The 19920-nt window shown below is 39.0% G+C and overlaps 1 protein-coding gene across 1 annotated transcript in view; it reads right to left on the bottom strand.

Annotated features, from left to right (window-relative positions):
* Positions 1-19920, bottom strand: part of LOC136886717 (uncharacterized) — a 420809-nt gene that overhangs the window by 25477 nt on the left and 375412 nt on the right. The window contains exons 28-29 of the mRNA XM_067159522.2: positions 10304-10441; positions 2242-2340 (exon numbers count right to left, since the gene is read on the bottom strand). Of these exons, the coding sequence (XP_067015623.2) occupies positions 2242-2340; positions 10304-10441 (237 nt within the window). The remainder of the gene's footprint in view (positions 1-2241; positions 2341-10303; positions 10442-19920) is intronic.

Here is a 19920-nt window from a genome sequence, read left to right as displayed (position 1 = left end):
GGATAGGACAGTGCTAATAGGCAATTTCAATACAGTAGAACCTCGATTATATGTTCCCGGAAACTACGTTTCCCCGTATTATTAGTTCAAAAAATGTTGTCCCGCGAGCATCCTAATTAAATCACGTTGTAAAAATCCTGCATTATCCATTCTTCGAAGAAACGATTCCCGGATCAATCGTCCAGAAATTTCAGTCCCATCAATGCTAAATCCTCGATCACACGTTTTTTCAAGAAACTGTATCTTACAAAAGGACGGTTACGGTATACTTACGGATCTTGGTGTTGACGTCCTGTCATTGCAGTAATTTGAAGAAGTACTGGAAAAGCGATCGGTGGTGAACTTGCATAAGGGATCATCTTAGTATCGCATTCGGGTAGTATTGTTTAGAGAATCCTCGGAAATCATAAAGCAGAGAGTGTCCACGACAATTGGAAAAAGACAGAGCGCATTTCGACAGCTCTATTTGAAGACTGAACGAGTTTCGTCAAATGTTCGTTCTTGCAAAACGTCTACATTATGTCCAGAGTTAGATGGTTTTTTTTTTTTTTTTTTTTTTTTTCGAGTGAATCGCCGAACAGGTTTTCGGCATTTACCTCAGGGCACTGTATAGTCACTGGGCTTTCAGGCAGGGATCGAAACTACTCCTTCTTAAGTAACACAAATTTGGTATTTTAGTATTATTGTGTACGATTATGTTATCGAGACCAGAACAGATGTTGCACCTTACATACTGTACATAAAGATATGGGAGGTTTTGGGATTGCCTATTACTGTTTTCGTCCTAGTATTAAGACTGGGAATTTCACATTTTTGTGTTAAAAACTTTATAAAAGCCGGAGTTGTTTTATTTGCGCACGTTACATTTAAAAACTTTGTATCATTTCGCACTCGTACCGACTTGTACAGCGAAGTGCGCTTTCCAGATGAGCTCAAGGTCGCAAATAATCATAATTTTGGAATGTTGATGATATTTTTTCTTTTTCCAATTTGATTGTGATTAGTGACGAGCAGAACTAAATATAATGCATTCGAGAACTTGAGGACTGATACTTTCAAAATCTTATTCTCGAGTTCAACATAACCTTTAAGAGTCGATGTAGGCTTAATTTACGCAGTACAAGATTTCCATAAACTAACTACAAACAGTATACAGGTGACCAAATTACAATGGAAGATAAACTTAAAAAAAAAAAACAGGATTTTGCCATCATGTTGGACGCTTTTGTATCTAATGTGCTTTATTTTATTAGATTAGAGAATGAAAATCTACTTGTGGTCGATTGTTGTTTGGAGTTACAGGTGTTAGATTTTTCGAAGAGTTTGGCTGATCAAAGTTGCTGAACTGAAAGAAGTTTTCAAAAGAATATGCCGTTTTCAGAGGAAACTGACAAAGTTTCCCCGGTAAAACTGAATGTAAAGTTTCGAGATTTTTAAGTCGCGTACCGGTAATTAACGCTTGAAGCCAGCCCCGCGGTCTAATTTGCCTGCCTCTCACCCGGAGGGCCCGGGTTCGATTACTGGCCAGGTCAGGCATTTTTACCTGGATATGAGGGCTGGTTTCAGGTTTAGTCATTCTACAATTACCTTTAATTGAGGAGCTATTTAATGGTGATATGGCGACCCCGATTTAGAGAGCCAGGAATAACGGCCAAGAGGATTCGTCACACTGACCATGCGTCACCTACTAATCTGGAGGCCTTCGGACCGAGGGTGGTCGCTTGGTAGGCGGAAGGCCCATTGGGGCTGTAGTCTGGTTTGCTTTAGGGGCGTTTGTAAGATTATAAGTATACATATTTCATTTTTGTGATGTTTAGCCAACTTGTTGACAGTTCATTCGTTCCCGGATTTTCCGTTTTCCCGTGTTGTACGTTTTTTCTCCATGCTCCCTCCAAAAAACGGAGAATCGAGGTTCCACTGTATAACTTTTTGCATAAATAATGGATTTAAATAACTATTTTATGTATTGATTTAAAGACTCTTAGATGTTCCTTTTTTCTGCTTTTAAACTATGCCAACCCAACCTATATTCTGTGAAAATTTCAACTTTTATACCCTCCCCTGTTTTTGAAGTTAAAAATGAGGAAAAAAGCAGTGGGTTATAGGAGAGAAAATACAGTAAATATTTAACAAGACTATACAAATACATAAGATAATATTTTAAAAAAACATTCCCTTCCTAAAATAAGAGTGCAGGGATTATTTATGTATTTTCTGCAAGAATATGAGACCATTACTCACATTTGTTGTTATTTTAGCCGTCTCCTTGGTACCACTCATCACTGTCTCTGAAGACTGAAGACCATTAACTATGTTGTTTGAGAGTTCTCCATTCATAGTCTGCATAAAATATACAAATGAAACTCACCTTACATTTATCACAGGTAAAATAATGTACAATAAAATTGTCTCTAAAAAATTTTTAAACATTTAATAAATTTTAAAAAGCCAAATTTTATTTAAGGATGAATGATCCCTGAGGGTCAAGAATTGGGACAAATTTCAATTTTCATGAATGCTGATGTCAGTTATTGAGACAAGGATTAATATCATAACTTGTGCATCAGGAAGCTCCTCCACTGTCTTCTCGAGGTTCAGTCAACTCTGCCCTAGATCCTCATATAAGATTCACCCCAGCATTTTCCACTGTAGAAAACATTGGAGAGGGGGGAGGAGGGAGTGATTTTTTTTTCCTTTTCATTTCACTATTTCTTTTGTGTCACACGAAGACAGACAGGTCTTATGGCGACAATGGTATAGGAAAGGGTTAGGGCTGGGAAGGTGACCATGGCCTAGTTTTGCTTGGTGTAAAAATGGGAAATAGTGAAAAACCATCTCCCCTGTACCATGCAAACATGCTCTATATGTATAATTATCATTGTTACAATTTCTGCATTCCAGGTAGGTATCTATATTTATAAAAGTGTCCTTCAGTCTGTATATTTAAAACTTTTGGCTAATTCAGTATTTAATCACATAATGGATGCCACCACATGATGGCTGCACCTCAATTTTCCCCTAAAAATTTAACAACAAATTGTCTTACTAATATATAAAAATCGGATGGACTGCAGTTGTGCTGACTATGTAATACAGTTTTCACACAGGAAAGCTATTAATTACATAGCATGTGTATAATAAAAAGAGGATGACAGTGTGCAGTATTTTTAGTATAAGCAATGAATTTCATTATTACGCCCGTATTGATGGATATGATTTATTTTTTAAATGAAAGTTTTATTGACCACCTAATCAATACAGTATTTCTTTTTTACTAGGACTAACTATTCACAGCAAGACAGTTTAAGGAAGGACATAGTGTCACTAAAATTGAATGTCTTAATACAAACGTCAAATAGGACTGAATCTTAAATAAAGCAAAGACCACAAGTATGGTCATAAAAACACATATGTACACAATTAAAATATTCAATATGGTCCATATTCAAGGATTTTTTATCTTGATGAACACTAGTTAATTTAAAAAAATAACATTAATGTGTCGTTGTTGGCTGATGCTCATAAAAAAAAGTAAGTTGGGAACATGCATATATAAAGCTGAGGATGTTATAACTAGGGCCCGGATTTATATGCACTAAAACCTGAAAATATGCATGCAAATATGCACTAAAAAGTTACAATATATGCACGGAAAATAAGGAAATATGCTCTTAAAAACATGCAATTTTAATCACTTACCTATTTACAGGTATCATTTATTGCAAAAAGAAGCATCACAATAGGTAACTAGTAGTCTTTGAATGTTTTCTGGAGACAAACTATGTCTGTTGTCCGTCAAAATGAGTTTATAGGCTGAAAATGATCGTTCTACATCAACTGACGTAATTGGACAGTACTTATACATGGGCACCAACGTTTGGGAACATACATCTGGCAAGGATACCCTAGTTCCACTCAAGTATTGACTAATTAACTTAATCTTCTTCAGTCCTGGGTTCGAATTCAACACCTTTTCTAACTTGCATTTAATCTTCTCTCCAATTTCGCCTGGAGCGTAATTCAACGAAGATGCAGCTTTTTCAACGAGATCAAGTGATTCATGGAGGGGAGTACCAGAAGATTCTAAGCTCTCAATGGCTTTTGGAAGTTTAAAAAAATGTGCATGAATGAAATTCACATCTTGATAAACAGTAGCGGTTTCACACACACCTTTTGCATCACGGACACACGCAATATGTTCATCTTCAAGTTTTGTAACCACTTCTTTCACTTCATTAAAATGTTCCTGATAAAATGATACTGCAGATAACCATGTCCCCCACCTTGTCAGGACAGGTTCAGGTGGCAAAGGAACTTCAGGTAGACAATCTTTGTAGAGCTGGACACGAGCTGGTGCTTTCAGAAACAGTTTCTTCCCACATCCAATTAAATTGTTAACAGCTGGAAACTGTGCGCGTATTTCTTCTGCAATGCGGTGTAATCCGTGCGCTAAACAGGTTACGTGTATGAGTTTTGGATAAAATACTTGGAGGGCCTTTGCTGCTTTCAACATATACGAAGCTGCATCTGTGAGTAGTACAAGCACTTTACAACAATCAGTCTCAATTTCAGATGACCACAATAGTCGCAGAGAATCATTTACAAATCTTGCTATTGTGCTATGGTTGGTTTTCTCTAGTACTTTACAAGCAAGAAGATGTGGCTTACCGGGTTCGTCTGGATGTAATTTACCAACCACGAAATTTGCTATGTAACGGCCACACGAATCCATTGTCTCATCCACCGATATCCAGACACAGTTCCTTCCGATATCAGAACGGATCAATTCCAGGGTAGATTCATATAGCGGAGGTAGGTAATTTTTCCTAAGAGTTGATTCACCTGGTATTTTTTGATTTACGCAATATTTCTCGAGAAATGATCGCAGAACTGGATTGTTTAATTTATTCCATGGAATGTTACTGCATACGAAAGCCCTACAAAGATCATTTGAAAATGTATTAAGACTACATGGCTTAGGCTTTACCTGTGTAAAAAGTAGTTGTTGTGGTGTGCTGTTCTTCTCCTCCTTTGCTTTAATATGTGCAGTTGTTTTTGAATGCTGTTCAAGCTGAAATTTCTTTTCACATTTCACTTCCTTTGAGCAAACTTGACAGTACACGATGACACCATCTGTTGAATAGTCCCTATTACCCGACACCCACTGATTTAGTAAATCTCTTCTGCTGCTCTTTTCCTTAGGCATTTTTTAAAAACTAACACTTTTAGAAATGAGATGCAGGGCACTAAAATGGAACGTAACTAGTGAACTGAAGATACTTCTGTCCTGACCAAGTGCCCAGCCCCCTGAGATTATTATCTGCTGTGGTAGAGACAGGAATTCAGGGAAGTCCAGCCTGCCTACCCACACCTAAGCTATCTGTTGCCATTGTCAGTTGTGAAAGTAAAGTGCCATTACACGGACAGTCGAAAATACCAACCAGCGAGGGATGCACATAAAATAGGCAACTAGCTAGGGATGTACAAAACAGATTTATTTTAGTAGTTCTTGGAATTATCCTTAAATTCAGACATTATATACCAGAATATGCTGTTACGTCTAGAATATGCACTAACCCTCAAAATATGTCAAAATATGCAATTGCATATGCATTTTAAAAAAAATCCGGGCCCTAGTTATAACACATTACTCATGAACACCAAAACTTTCTTTCTTAATCTGCTTACCCTCCAGGGTTGGTTTTTCCCTCAGACTCAGCGAGGGATCCCACCTCTACAACCTCAAGGGCAGTGTCCTGGAGCGTGAAACATTGGGTTGGGGGATACAACTGGGGAGAATGACCAGTACCTCGCCCAGGTGGCCTCACCTGCTATGCTGAACAGGGGCCTTGGTGGGGGATGGGAAGAGTGGAAGGGACAGACAAGGAAGAGGGAAGGAAACGGCCGTGGCCTTAAGTTGGGTACCATGCCGGCATTTGCCTGGAGGAGAAGTGGGAAACGACGGAAAACCAATTCCAGGATGGCTGAGGTGGAAATCGAACCCACCTCTACTCAGTTGACCTCCCGAGGCTGAGTGGACCCCGTTCCAGCCCTCATACCACTTTTCAAATTTCGTGGCAGAGCCGGGAATCGAACCCGGGCCTCAGGGGGTGGCAGCTAATTACACTAACCACTACACCACAGAGGCGGTCGAACACCAAAACTGCTGTGTTAAAATTATCAGTATTGAGCTTGAATAATGTTTCCCCTACATAGTCTACTAAACATACATAAGAACATGCTGTATGCTGTACGTGTGATTGAAATATTTGGATCAATTTTCTTTTCAAAATGTTGCCGTATTAGACCGTGGATATCCTGATGTTTAAGACGGACTTGACTTAATTTCTTAAATATCAGGATATCCCTCGGTCTAATGCGGATTTTTAAGATTCAGTCCAATTTGATGTTTGTATTAGAAGATGAGAAGCCTCCGTGGCTCAGATGGCAGCACACTGGCCTCTCACCGCTGGGTTCCGTGGTTCACATTCCGGTCACTCCACGCAAGATTTGTGCCGGACAAAGAGGAGGCGAGACAGATTTTTCTCCGGGCACTCCGGTTTTCCCTGTCATCTTTCATTCCAGCAACACTCTCCAATATCATTTCATTTCATCTGTCAGTCATTAATCATTACCCCAGGCTTCGGCAGCCAGCACAATTCCTATCCTCGCTGCACGATGGGGACTTCATTCATTCCATCCCTGTCCCGGTCACTGACTGGAAAACAAGTTGAAGCTTTTCATTTTCATTAAGACATGAATTTTAGTGACACTATGTCCTTCCTTAAACTGTCTTGCTATGGATAGCTGAAGATAGCTGTTTACATCGGCTGAAACTAGCCCTAGTAAAAATATATACAGTGGAACCTCGGATTGCGAGTAACTTGGTCTACGAGTGTTTTGCAAGACGAGGAAATATTTTAAATAAATTGTGACTTGATAAGCGAGTGAGGTTTCGCAATACGAGCGTCACGATTACGTACGTTTTCACCTCCCCTGTGCCTTTGTTTTCCCCTCCCCCTGCCACTCTCTTTCCTGGGAAAGTGTGTGTAATCATTTCCCGTGCTGGATTTCAGTTGGCATGCCTCGCTCGCATAGTCAACACTGTACGAGTGTACATGTTTTGTTTCTGTCATCTGTGATATAACTGTCCTGCAACGATGGGCCCTGTGAACGAAAAGAAGGATAAAAAGGAAATCAGTCGGAAGAAGGAGATGATTACAGTGGATGAATCTGTTCAATGACAATGCAATGTCACATTTTAGTGAAATCCTCAAAAAGAGGCAAGAGCAACAGTCATTGGACAGGTTCCTCGTTAAAGTTGCACGAAAAGAAAACACTTCCAATGAGCCAACTGATAGCAGTGATTCCGTTAGTGAAATTCGTGCTACACAGTAACTCTTCTCATGTCATCTCTCGTCTCCCTCACACCAACAATGATTCTATTGTAAGGTAAAGTGCAGTTTAATTGTTTTACGTTATATTTTGTTTTAGAAATGTTATGCGAATAAATGTTTTTGTGTTGTGGACGAATCATCCAAGTTTCAATAGTTTCTTATGGGAAAATATGCTTTGATATACGAGCGATTTGGATTACGAGCATGTTGCCGGAACGAATTATGCTCGCAATCCAAGGTTCCACTGTATATGTATTGATTAGGTGGTCAATAAAACTTTCATTAAGAAAATAAATAACAGTATTTTTAGTGCATATAGTCTTCTTTGGCAATGATGAGAATTCAAGGGTGGAGCAGTCATGATCATATTCAAGATTTTAAACAACAAAGCATGAAAATCTGAATCACGGTTGGTCCTTTTTAACCATATAAAATATATTCAACGGATAATAATCCAATGCTGTTGAAATGTATGCAGTAGTCAGTTGTGTTGATTAAAAGCGTTTTTCTTCCTCTTTCTTTCTCTTCTAATGGACAGAAATAATTGAAGTATTGAAGTTACACATCAAGTTTAATTGTAATCATAGCAATAAAATGTTGGTACTGTTCTGTTTTATCAATAGTTGCAGCTGTACTTATTTCCCATAAGTTAAAATAATAGAACAATACAACCCCCACCTGTTGGCATTGATAAATGGCATCAAACCACAGCATCAGCGCATCCAGGATTCAATGTATCAGTGGGTTGTTCACATATCCATGTTAAGCGAGAGCGTATTGAACATTTCATGTGGCATGCAGATACGTTCTGTTCCTGTGTTTTACCCATGATTAATGTACTACGTAGAATTGTAGAAAAATGAGTTCTAACATGGAAATAAAGCACCTCCGGACCCATGTCCATATAACGTATTTTCTTCTTCTACGTGTGAGAAAGGTGTCCTGAACATTTGGCCATACCTTACTGTTACATCCTGGATACGGTGAAACCTCGTTAGTGCATTCCTCATTAACAAGTTTTCCCGATTAACACGTCACAAATTCGAAGTCCCAATTCTCATTGTATTAAATCTATATGAAAATACCTTACTTATCGCATCATGAAAATTCGCTTTTACCGCTTAGTACAAACACTTTCTTCCTAGCTCTCAAAATGTTATCGTATTTGTCATCCCTTGTGAAAAAAAAATTATTTCCAACTCGGGTAAGAGCCGTCGCCAGAGTTGCGTGGTTACGGGAAACGACCTTCCTGAACTTCATATAATAAGTTGTACTTTCGGGGAGCAAGCCGTTAGCCTCAGGAATGTTCAGTTTTACTTGCTGGTTAGCAGCGAGATTGCTGAACAGCAGGGTGAGCCTGTTTGTGGTTGTATTTCGCATTCCATTCAGAAGGTAGAAATTTATTTTGTGTTGAGTGATACACTGAAGTGTAGTGAATATTTGTCACATGATATGGTAGCTTATATCTAGATTAGAAACATAATCATGTGAAACTGACTAGCATTGTTCATATTTGTCTTGTGATAGCCTAGTAACGGATATGGAAAATGTCATGAAATTCCTTGATAATGAAGACAAAATTAAAATCTGTCAGAAAGTGGACTGGCGTAAGCACACAGAGGTTGTGAATGTTAAAAGTCGCACCTTTGAGTTTCGACTCAATCACCCAAGTTGGTGGATTTTGTTCGATTCAAAAAGGTGGCCAAAGTCATTCCTGGCATTTGAACATCAAGCCCGTCAAGTGTAACCTCCAATTCTTTGTTTAAAAGTGTGACCAGAAAATAATGTTTAATAACCCACCGCTCCGAAATAAAAGGCTTCTACTAACATTTGTTCTAGAAAGATTGTGATCTGCAATAATACTTCGATATTTTTGTCGGCCCCTGTGCACAGGTTTTCATATTTGTTGTCTGGTGTTTTTTACACCTTTCAGTGTACTTGTTATTTTATAATCCCTACCGGAAAAGAATTTCAAATTTGTTCTCTCGTATTTTTCACACCTTTTAATACTTTCCTCTTATCTTTAGAAATAGTAGATAGGCATTTAGTTTTCACTGTACCTGCGGATACATGACGTAAAGAATTTTCCAAATGCCCTTATGTCAGAAAAAACCGTATCTAGTTTTTCCACATCCCTGTTGGATAGTTCTTATTCGTATATTCATTAGTACGTTTTCTCACTTAACAGGTTCTTTTTCCTTGTCCCCTGCAGAAACGGCTTAACGAGGTTTCAATGTATAAGAAAACGTAAAAGTCCAATAACACTGCCTTGTGGTATCCCCCTCTTTATCATTACATTAATTCTCTGAGTTACGCTTTCTACAAATTTAGCCATCCGTTCGATCACTCTTTTACCGTCCATTAGCCCTCATTTTCATCAGAAGTCTCCGATGATCTACCCCATCAAAAGCCTTCAATAGGTCAATAGTGATGCAGTCCATTTAACCTCCTGAATCGAAAATATCTGCTACATCTTGCTGAATCCTACAAGTTGAGCCTCACGAGAATTACCTTTCTTGAAACATTTACCAAGCCAGTTAGGAATTTCACAAACATGTTTATTAATCAGAAAGAATGTTTTCGCAGAGCTTACATGCAACACATGTTAAGCTCACCGGCCTGTAATTATCAGCTTTATGTTTATCACACTTTCCATTGTACACTGGGGCTACTATAACAACTCTCCATTCATTTGGTACAGCCCCTTTATACAAATAGTAATCAAATAAGCACTTAAGTAAATAACATATATATAACATTACACTGACACTATTTCAGACTCAATGGCATTGTTATTGAAAGGATTATGCTGATATGTTTCCTGTCATTCTAAAAACTCATCAATAACAGATACAACAACTAGCTCTGAATATAGTAAATTTGACAACTATTAGGAAAAGACTTACTTCAGCAGTTCCACCGGCTCCTGACACATCAGTCTCATTACTACACCGTGGCAAAATCTCATCTTGTGCAAGACATGAACCATCTAACACACGAGTAGTTTTCTCAGTCTTCTTATTTGAACTGCTATCCTCCATACCCTGTTAATGAAATTACAAATGGCTTAAGAAGACAGTTGGAAGTAAAAGAGAAAAGAATTATACCAATACAGCTGCAGATGAAATTTTGAATTTTTATCTTAAATGTCATACCTATGTGAACCCATGCAATTTACACACTTTTTGGACAATAACTTGAAGTGGGGAGTACATCTTTCGCTATCTCAAACTTAGAAGGAAAGTCATTGAGGTGTTACACTCTGATACTATTCTAAGTTTGCATGCTGGTAGCACAGCTAGCGTACATTCCAAAAGTGAAAACTGTATATCACTAGATTAATACCATATATATGCTAATAATCTTTGCACCCTAATTTTAGTAGGTCTTTTTTTTTTTTTTTTAGGAAACATTGGCTTTATAATTTGCGTTTTGTTTACAAGAAATTAAACTTAAGGACTGATGTATAAAATAAAGGTAATATTTTTTTAAAAGAAATGCATGATAATTTTCCCATGCTGTTAGACAGGCAACCCACTCGATCAGAATTGCTATCCAGATATCAGCTAATTTCCCCTCTGTGTTGTAATGGCTGTGCTGTCTGGTATTAGCTGTAAAGGAAAGTGTGGTACGAAGGATGCCAATGCGAATGATGGAGACCCAGATAGAAGGAGGGAGAGTAAGGGGGAGACCCAGACTAAGGTGTTTGAAAATGATCAAGAATAGTATACTTAGAATAAACCTGGATTCGAACAGTTAAGGAGGAACAATGGTAGTTGGATAGAGGAAGATGGAAAGGTGTCATAAATGTCCGAACTCGGCAGGAGTCAGACGACGAAAATGGATTATGATGATGGCGACGATAATGAATGTGATGTACGAAATGCCCGGCAATTACTATTTCATATTTTGAAGTCGGGTTTTGATTTCCTGCTAGTCATGAGTCAAACTTCCTCTGATATCATACTTTCTTTCTGCTGCGTGGTCTCCAATGTACTTTGTATCTTCAATAACCCTAAGCTTTCCTTTAGCCCTGAACAAGTGATTACGAGAACTTGTAGCCATACTTTACACGTGGTTCACAATTCAAATTCTAACGTGCTACTGACACCACACAGACAAAAGCCGAATAATGCTACAGTATAACAGGATCCACTGTTCGAGGCAAAGCACACCCAAGTTTTTCTTTGCTAAATTCTATTAAAAAATATGTGCAGATTATTCATGTATATGCGGTAATTTAACGTTGCTTTTTAACACTGAAAGTGTCAGAGATACGCCATTCAGTACTTCGTGGCTGAGGTAAGGTTGAGAGGGATGAGTCACATTCATACAGTCAAGTGTCAGCTGACCATGACGTAAACAAAAGCATCCATGGGTATACCAGAGTCATGGTGAAAATGAACAATACATTATTACCCTCTTTTACACTTTTGAAGGGACCCAAGGAATACCGGTGTAAACGGTGTATCCTCCTCCATTCGCCTCACATGACCCCACCACCGAAGCCGGTTTATGTGTACAGCTTCATCCATCGAGTTCATTCCTAAATTAGCCTTTATCTCCTCATTCCGAGTACCCTCCTGCCATTGTTCCCACCTGTTTGTACCAGCAATCATTCTCGCTACTTTCATGTCTGTTACTTCTAACTTATGAATAAGATATCCTGAGTCCATCCAGCTTTTGCTCCTGTAAAGCAAAGTTGGTCTGAAAACAGACCGGTGTAAAGATAATTTCATCTGGGAGCTGACTTCCTTTTCACAGAATACTCCTGATCGCAACTACGAGCTCACTGCATTAGCTTTACTACACCTCGATTCAATCTCACTTACTATATTACCATCCTGGGAGAAAACACAACCTAAATACTTGAAATTATCGACCTGTTCTAGCTTTGTATCACCAATCTGACATTCAATTCTGTTGAATTTCTTACCTACTGACATCAATTTAGTCTTCAAGAGGCTAATTTTCATACCATACTCATTGCATCTATTTTCAAGTTCCAAGATATTAGACTGCAGGCTTTCGGCACAGTCTGCCATTAAGACCAAGTCATCACCATAGGCCAAACTGCTTACTACATTTCAACCTAACTGAACCCCTCCCTGCCATTTTATACCTTTCAGCAGATGATCCATGTAAACTACGAACAGCAAAGGTGAAAGATTACAGCCTTGTCTAACCCCTGTAAATACCCTGAACCAAGAACTAATTCTACCATCAATTCTCACTGAAGCCCAATTGTCAACATAAATGCCTTTGATTGATTTTAATAATCTACCTTTAATTCCATAGTCCCCCAGTATAGTGAACATCTTTTCCCTCGGTACCCTGTCATATGCTTTCTCTAGATCTACGAAACATAAACACAACTGCCTATTCCTCTCGTAGCATTTTTCAATTACCTGGCACATACTGAAAATCTGATCCTGACAGCCTCTCTGTGGTCTGAAACCACACTGGTTTTCATCCAACTTCCTCTCAACGACCGATCACACCCCCCCTCCTCTGTCTTTCCAAGATGACAGTGAATACTTTACCTGGTACAATAATCAATGAGATACCTCGATAGTTGTTGCAATCCTTCCTCTTCCCTTGCTTATAGATAAGTGCAATTACTGCTGTTGTCCAATCTGAAGGTACCTTACCAACACTCCACGCTAATTTTACTACTCTATGAAGCCATTTCATCCCTGCCTTCCCACTATACTTCACCATTTCAGGTCTAATTTCATCTATTCCTGCTGCCTTATAACAACGGAGTTTATTTACCATCCTTTCCACTTCCTCAAGCATAATTTCACCAACATCATTTTCCTCCTCCCCATGAGCTTGGCTGTTTGCAACACCACCAGGATGATTTTCTTTTACAATGAGAAGATGTTCAAAATATTCCCTCCACCTCTCCAGTGATTCCCTGGGATCTATTATGAGTTCACCTGAATTACTCAAAACATTCTTTATTTCCTTTTTCCCTCCCTTCCTAAGATTCTTTATTACTGTCCAGAAAGGTTTCCCTGCTGCTTGACCTAGCCTTTCCAGGTTATTACCAAAATCTTCCCTTGACTTCTTTTTGGATTCAACAACTATTTGTTTTGCTCTGTTTCTTTCATCTACGTACAAATCCCTGTCTGCCTCGGCCCTTGTTTGGAGCCATTTCTGATAAGCCTTCTTTTTACGTTTACAGGCTGCTCTCACTTCATCATTCCACCAAGATGTTCGCCTTTTCCCATCTTTACACACAGTTGTTCCTAGGCATTCCCTTGCTGTTCCTACTATAGCATCCCTGTATGCCACCCATTCACTTTCTATATCCTGAACCTGCTTACTGTCTACTGTTCGAAACTTCTCACTAATCATATCCATGTACTTCTGTCTAATTTCCTCGTCCTGGAGATTTTCTACCCTTATTCGTTTGCAGACAGATTTCACTTTCTCTACCCTAGACCTAGAGATACTTAGTTCACTACAGATCATATAGTGGTCTGTATCATTGAAAAATACGCGAAAAACTAGTATATTCCTAACAGATTTTCTGAATTCAAAGTCTGTTAAGATATAGTCTATTATGGATCTGGTACCCCTAGCCACCCATGTGTAGCGGTGAATAGCCTTATGCTTGAAGAATGTATTCATAACAGCTAAACCCATACTAGCGCAGAAGTCCAGCAAATGCTTCCCATTCCCATTAATTTCCATATCTTCCCCACATTTACCAATCACCCTTTCGTATCCTTCAGTTCTATTCCCAACTCTCGCATTGAAATCGCCCATTAGCACTATTCTATCCTTGCTGTTGACCCTGACCATGATGTCACTCAATGCTTCATAAAACTTGTCAACTTCATCCTCATCTGCACCCTCACGTGGTGAATACACGGACACAATTCTTGTCCTAATTCCTCCAACTGACAAATCTACCCACATCATTCGCTCATTTACGTTCCTAACAGAAACTATGTTGCGTGCAATGGTATTCCTGATAAAAAGCCCTACCCCAGACTCTGCCCTTCCCTTTCTAACACCCGTCAAGTGCACTTTATAATCTCCTATCTCTTCCTCGTTATCTCCCCTTACCCGAATATCACTTACTCCTAGCACATTCAGATGCATCCTCTTTGCTGACTCAGCCAGTTCTACTTTCGTTCTTCCATAAGCGCCATTAATATTGATAGCTCCCCATCGAATTCCATTTCGTTCGCCAAGTTGTTTCCAAGGAGTCCCTCGCCTGTCAAATGGGAGTGGGACTCCATTACTCCCATAGGTCCGAGGCTTGCTTAAAATGTTCTGAGCTCGGAAAATTCATGAAGCAGGATGCTACCCTACTTGCACATAGTCCAAGTGAGGATGGCTCCTCTTAACGGGTTATGGACCACCGGTGAATTGTATAGTCCTAGCTGCCTGAGCACAAGGAGGGCCAAGACTCAGAATATGTCCAAGATGCCCACTCCCATTCCATAGCAACTGGTATCCCGACTCTCAGGACCACTTACTAGGCCACTCAGCCGTTGCCCATGGTTCATGAACTAGGACGTGACTACAGTAACCCACAAACATGAACTATCATCATCATCATCATCATCATCATCATCATCATTTCCCTTTATCTAGCTGTAGCCGGGTAGGGGGAAATATGGTTCCTCTCCACTTTCTTTGGTCTTTCCACCACTCCTCCTCCAACACTGTGTCCCAGTCCAGGTTTCTTTCTATAATGCTGCGTTGGATGGTATCCTTCCATCTCAATCATAGCCGTCCATGGCCTCTCCTTCCTTGGATTTGCATTTCCATCACCTTTTTTGGCATTCTTTCATCGCTCATTCGCTTTATGTGCCCAAACCATCTTAGTCGGCTCTTCTCTATTCTATCATTCATTTTTTCCACTCCAAGTTCTTCCAGGATTTTATCGTTCCTTATTTTGTCTCTTCTACTCTTCTGTATCATACTCCTCAAGAACTTCATTTCGGCTGCCTGTATTCGACTCTCATCCTTCTTTGTCACTGTCTAAGTTTCTGCTCCGTAAGTTGTTATGGGTACGTAATACATTTTGTACATAGTATCCTTTGCTTCCGTTGGCACATCTTTGTCCCATAACATGTTTCTTACACTATGATAGAAAAAACTTCCAGCTTGAATCCTTTTACTAATCTCAGCATCCAGTCGAGCATTCTCCATTAATTCACACCCCAGGTATTTAAACGTTTCCACTACTTCCAGGGGCTTGTCTGCAAGTCTAATTTGACCTTTCCCTTCTTTCTCCCCTCTAGTCATAACAAGAGTTTTACTCTTTTCTACACTTATTTTCAATCCACATTCTTCGATCTTCCCATTCACCACATTCAACTGTTCTTGAACCTTCCTGTCGTCTTCTCCCCAAATCAAAATATCATCTGCAAATAACATCATGTTCATTTCTCTTCCTCCATATGCTGCTTTTGCTGTTCTCATGATGTCATCCATTACTACTGTAAACAGGATTGGTGATAGAACACTTCCCTGTCTCAGTCCACTAGTTATTGTCCTGCCAACTTGTGTTTGCACGCAACTACAACATTCCTTATACAATGTCATGATCATTTTTATTAATCCCTGTCCAATTCCTTTTTGCACCAGACTGTCCCAAACTTTCATCCTGGGGACACTGTATATGCCTTTTCAATGTCAATGAATGTCATCACCGTATCATTCCCGTACTCCTAATGCTTTTCCATTAGTTGTCTCATAATGAAAGTGGGCTCTATTGTTGACCTTCCACTTCTGAAACCAAACTGATTTTCCTGTATCTGATTCTCAACCTAAACCTTATTCTACATGAACCATATGTTACACAAATGCATATTATTAATTTATAGAGTATTTTAATCTTAATCCTATAACAGTACTTACATCAAATAAAGGTCCAGTGTAAATTAACTGTTGACACTACAATGCCTTTGTGATTCTTCTAATCCACTGACCATGAGGAGGATACCACTAGGTAGGTAAAATATTGTGTAATGCAGTATGTTATTTTGATTATCTTTCTTAGAATGACTATAGTATTACCTTTTTTTGTTTTGTTTTGTTATTTGCTTTATGTCGCACCGACACAGAGAGGTCTTATGGTGACGATGGGACAGGAAAGGCCTAGGAGTGGGAAGGAAACGGCCGTGGCCTTATTTAAAGTACAGCCCCAGCATTTGCCTGGCATGAAAATGGGAAACCACGGAAAACCATCTTCAGGGCTGCCGACAGTGGGGTTCGAACCCACTGTCTCGTGGATGCAAGCCCACAGCTGCGCGACCCTAACCACACGGCCAACTCGCCCGGTATAGAATTATCTAACAAGCTATATGTTTTATTTCTCTGTTAATAATATATTTAAAAAATTAATTTGTGGGTAAACAACCTGCTCGTCAGAAGTGTAATGCATAATGCATTTTGTGTAAATTTATCGAGCAGGCAACCTGCTCGTCAGAGTTATAATGCAGTTTGCGTAGCTTCCCCTGATATTTGTAATCAGTTAGTTTCGTCCATGTGTTGGCGTAAAGTGTGTGCTGTCCGGTTTGGTCACCATGCTGTGGTTACTCGAAGTGATATAGGACCGTTGCAACGCCATTTTACTTTGATCTTTTTCCCGTCTCATAAATGTGTAAATGGCAGGAAGCATAAAATGTCACAAACGTAAATTTGAGGATTTTAATGCATTGCAAGCATAGGGAATCTGAGGGGACCAACAAAATATGTTGTAAATGACAGGAAAACATAAAATGCGAGAACGTAAAAGCGGGTAATACTGTACTGTGTTTTATATTTGGCAACACAGCACATGTGATTTGTTTACATGCACCATAAATTAGGCATAAACCCGTACAATAGGCAGTATATTTTCAATTTTCACTGGTTAATACATCAGTGTACAATGTTGCATGTGGTGCTTGTAACAGTCAACCGTCTGTATGCTCATATGTCTGGATGGAAGAATAACATTAGGTACTTAACCATCAACACCGTTGCGAGTCAAACCCCACATACCAGTACCAATGGATGATTAAAAAATATATATATTCTGTGTCTTCCATGCTACTCCTAAATTATCAACTCATCATCGTCAGCTGACACTACACTATATGAGAGTGACTCGTCCCTCAGCCACAACGCACGTCCATTTGCATTTTTACTACTTTCAACGCTGTTATTAATGTAAGCTGTTATTAAAGTTGAACCATCTCATTTTTAGTGATACGTGGCCCGCTTGTATCACCCGTGTTCTCTGACTACGCAGTCCAGCTCTCGACTTACGTATATCAGCCCATGTCTGAATGTAACAACTAAGCCAACAGTTGAAAATACTAGTTGAACTACACCAAGGGACAACAAAAACATTGAAACAAAAAGGCCTCTAGCTCAAGACTGTTTTAAGGATCACCATTTCACAATTTTTAACTTTCATCATGCTTTTTAAGAAAAATCTTTTCTTAACTAACCTTTTATTTTGTGTCTGATGTTTTTAATTCATTTTGTATGTCTTACTGAGGATGACCCTATGCCAGGTGGAAACATGTCTATGTCTATGTAAAGTTTTGTCTTAATTGGACGTAAAATATTATAGTACTGACTAGGAAGATATCAACATAATGTTGTACAATTTTGTAAGAAATTTAACCATCAATACGGATCTAACATGAGATTCATAGTCTGTACTGGTAGTTACCTGTAAGATATTTAATACATTTTTATACTCTATTAATATTTTGAAACTAAATAGGCTTTGCATTATAAATACTGTAATTATTGAATGGAAGCAAAAGATCGATATGAATGCCTAAAAAGGCAAACTCCCTCCAGTCGTTACACCCATGACTGAGTATCGTGACTTAAGGGCTTTGTTGCTTCTCTCGTAAGTTGATCCTGTTCTGTGTGATCTTGCATCTTCCGGACAGTAGTTCTACAGGGCAAGTTTGTCATCTCTCTAATTTGATCAACCCCATCTTTTTGTGACTCATCCTCATGCCTTTTTCCCATAGAATTTTCCTTGGCAATTAGTTTTTCCATATTCTCATCCTTTCTCCTCATAACGTGACAGACAGGAACAATGGACATTGTATTCCATACGAGAAGTTATGGCTGGCATGTCATATTTCAGGTTATATTTAATTTTAACATTGAAGATAACAAAAGTTTTTGCAAGCAGTGAGGACAATTTTGTGTAAATAATGTATATAAAATATCTTTTGCGTATCTCAAATAGTCCTTAAAAAGGCATTGGGTTCTCCATTTTCCTTTTCAATTTCTAAACAATGTGTTTTGTAATCTACCACGTGATTTTATGGCTGATAAAGTCTCAAATAGAGATGAAACATGTCCCTAAATATATTTAATATGTTTTTATATTAAATAGTTTTCACTTGTTAAGTGATTTGTATTGATTGGGTGGACCAAAACTTAACATTGTTTCTTAGTTTTAAGAAGGAACATGCCAGTAATCTTACCAACAAGGTAAAATTGTTGTACAACCACTGCCAGAGCTGTATCCAGATAGGAGATGGTTATTCTGACTGGTTCACTACAAATAAAGGAGTGCAACAGGGCAGCACTTTGTCACCTCTCCTGTTCATTATGGTGAAGGATGAATCTAATGAGGACTTCAATGCATTAATCTTTGAAGTCGATGTGGTGATTTGCGGAGGAACAGGAGAAGTAGTTCAACAGAAATTAAGCACTTGGAACCAGCAGTTTAAGCAATTTGGCTTAAAAATCAGCCACACAGGAACAGCAGTGATGCCAGTCAGCAGGCAAGTCCTACAAGATAACATCCAACTGGACGGCGAGAAACTAGAAAACATTAACCATTTTCAATATCTTTTTAGTATTGTAACTAGTGACAGAAAGTCCTCTGCTGAAATCACTGACAGAGTCCAAAAAGGAGCACAATATTACCACCAAGTTACGTCTCTTCTATGGGATAACCAAATACTTTTTTTTTGCTAGGGGCTTTACGTCGTGCCGACACAGATAGGTCTTATGGCGACGATGGGATAGGAAAGGCCTAGGAGTTGGAAGGAAGCGGCCGTGGCCTTAATTAAGGTACAGCCCCAGCATTTGCCTGGTGCGAAAATGGGAAACCATGGAAAACCATTTTCAGGGCTGCCGATAGTGGGATTCGAACCTACTATCTCCCGGATGCAAGCTCACAGCCACACGCCTCTACGCGCACGGCCAACTCGCCCGGTCCAAATACTTTTAACTACAAAGAGAACCCATTATCAGATATATCTCATGCCAATAACTACATATACCCTTGAAACCTGTATGATCAACAGTAGAGATAGTAGCAGACTTCAAGCTGCAGAAATGAAGTTTCTGAGGTCAGTGCTACAGAAAACAAGAAGAGATTAGATCCAGAATGAAGAGATCTGTTATAATACACAAGTAAAGCAGTCACTAAGTGAAAATGTATAAAAAGCAAGACTCAAGCCATGTAAAAAGGATGGATCAAATGAGAACAGCAAGAAAATGGCTAGAAAAGGAACTGAAAAGGAAA

Source organism: Anabrus simplex, chromosome X, assembly GCF_040414725.1.
Source record: "Anabrus simplex isolate iqAnaSimp1 chromosome X, ASM4041472v1, whole genome shotgun sequence".
In the NCBI taxonomy this organism is placed as follows: domain Eukaryota; kingdom Metazoa; phylum Arthropoda; class Insecta; order Orthoptera; family Tettigoniidae; genus Anabrus; species Anabrus simplex.
The sequence above is the reverse complement of the archived record's forward strand: the minus strand, read 5'-3'. Positions and strand labels throughout refer to the sequence as shown.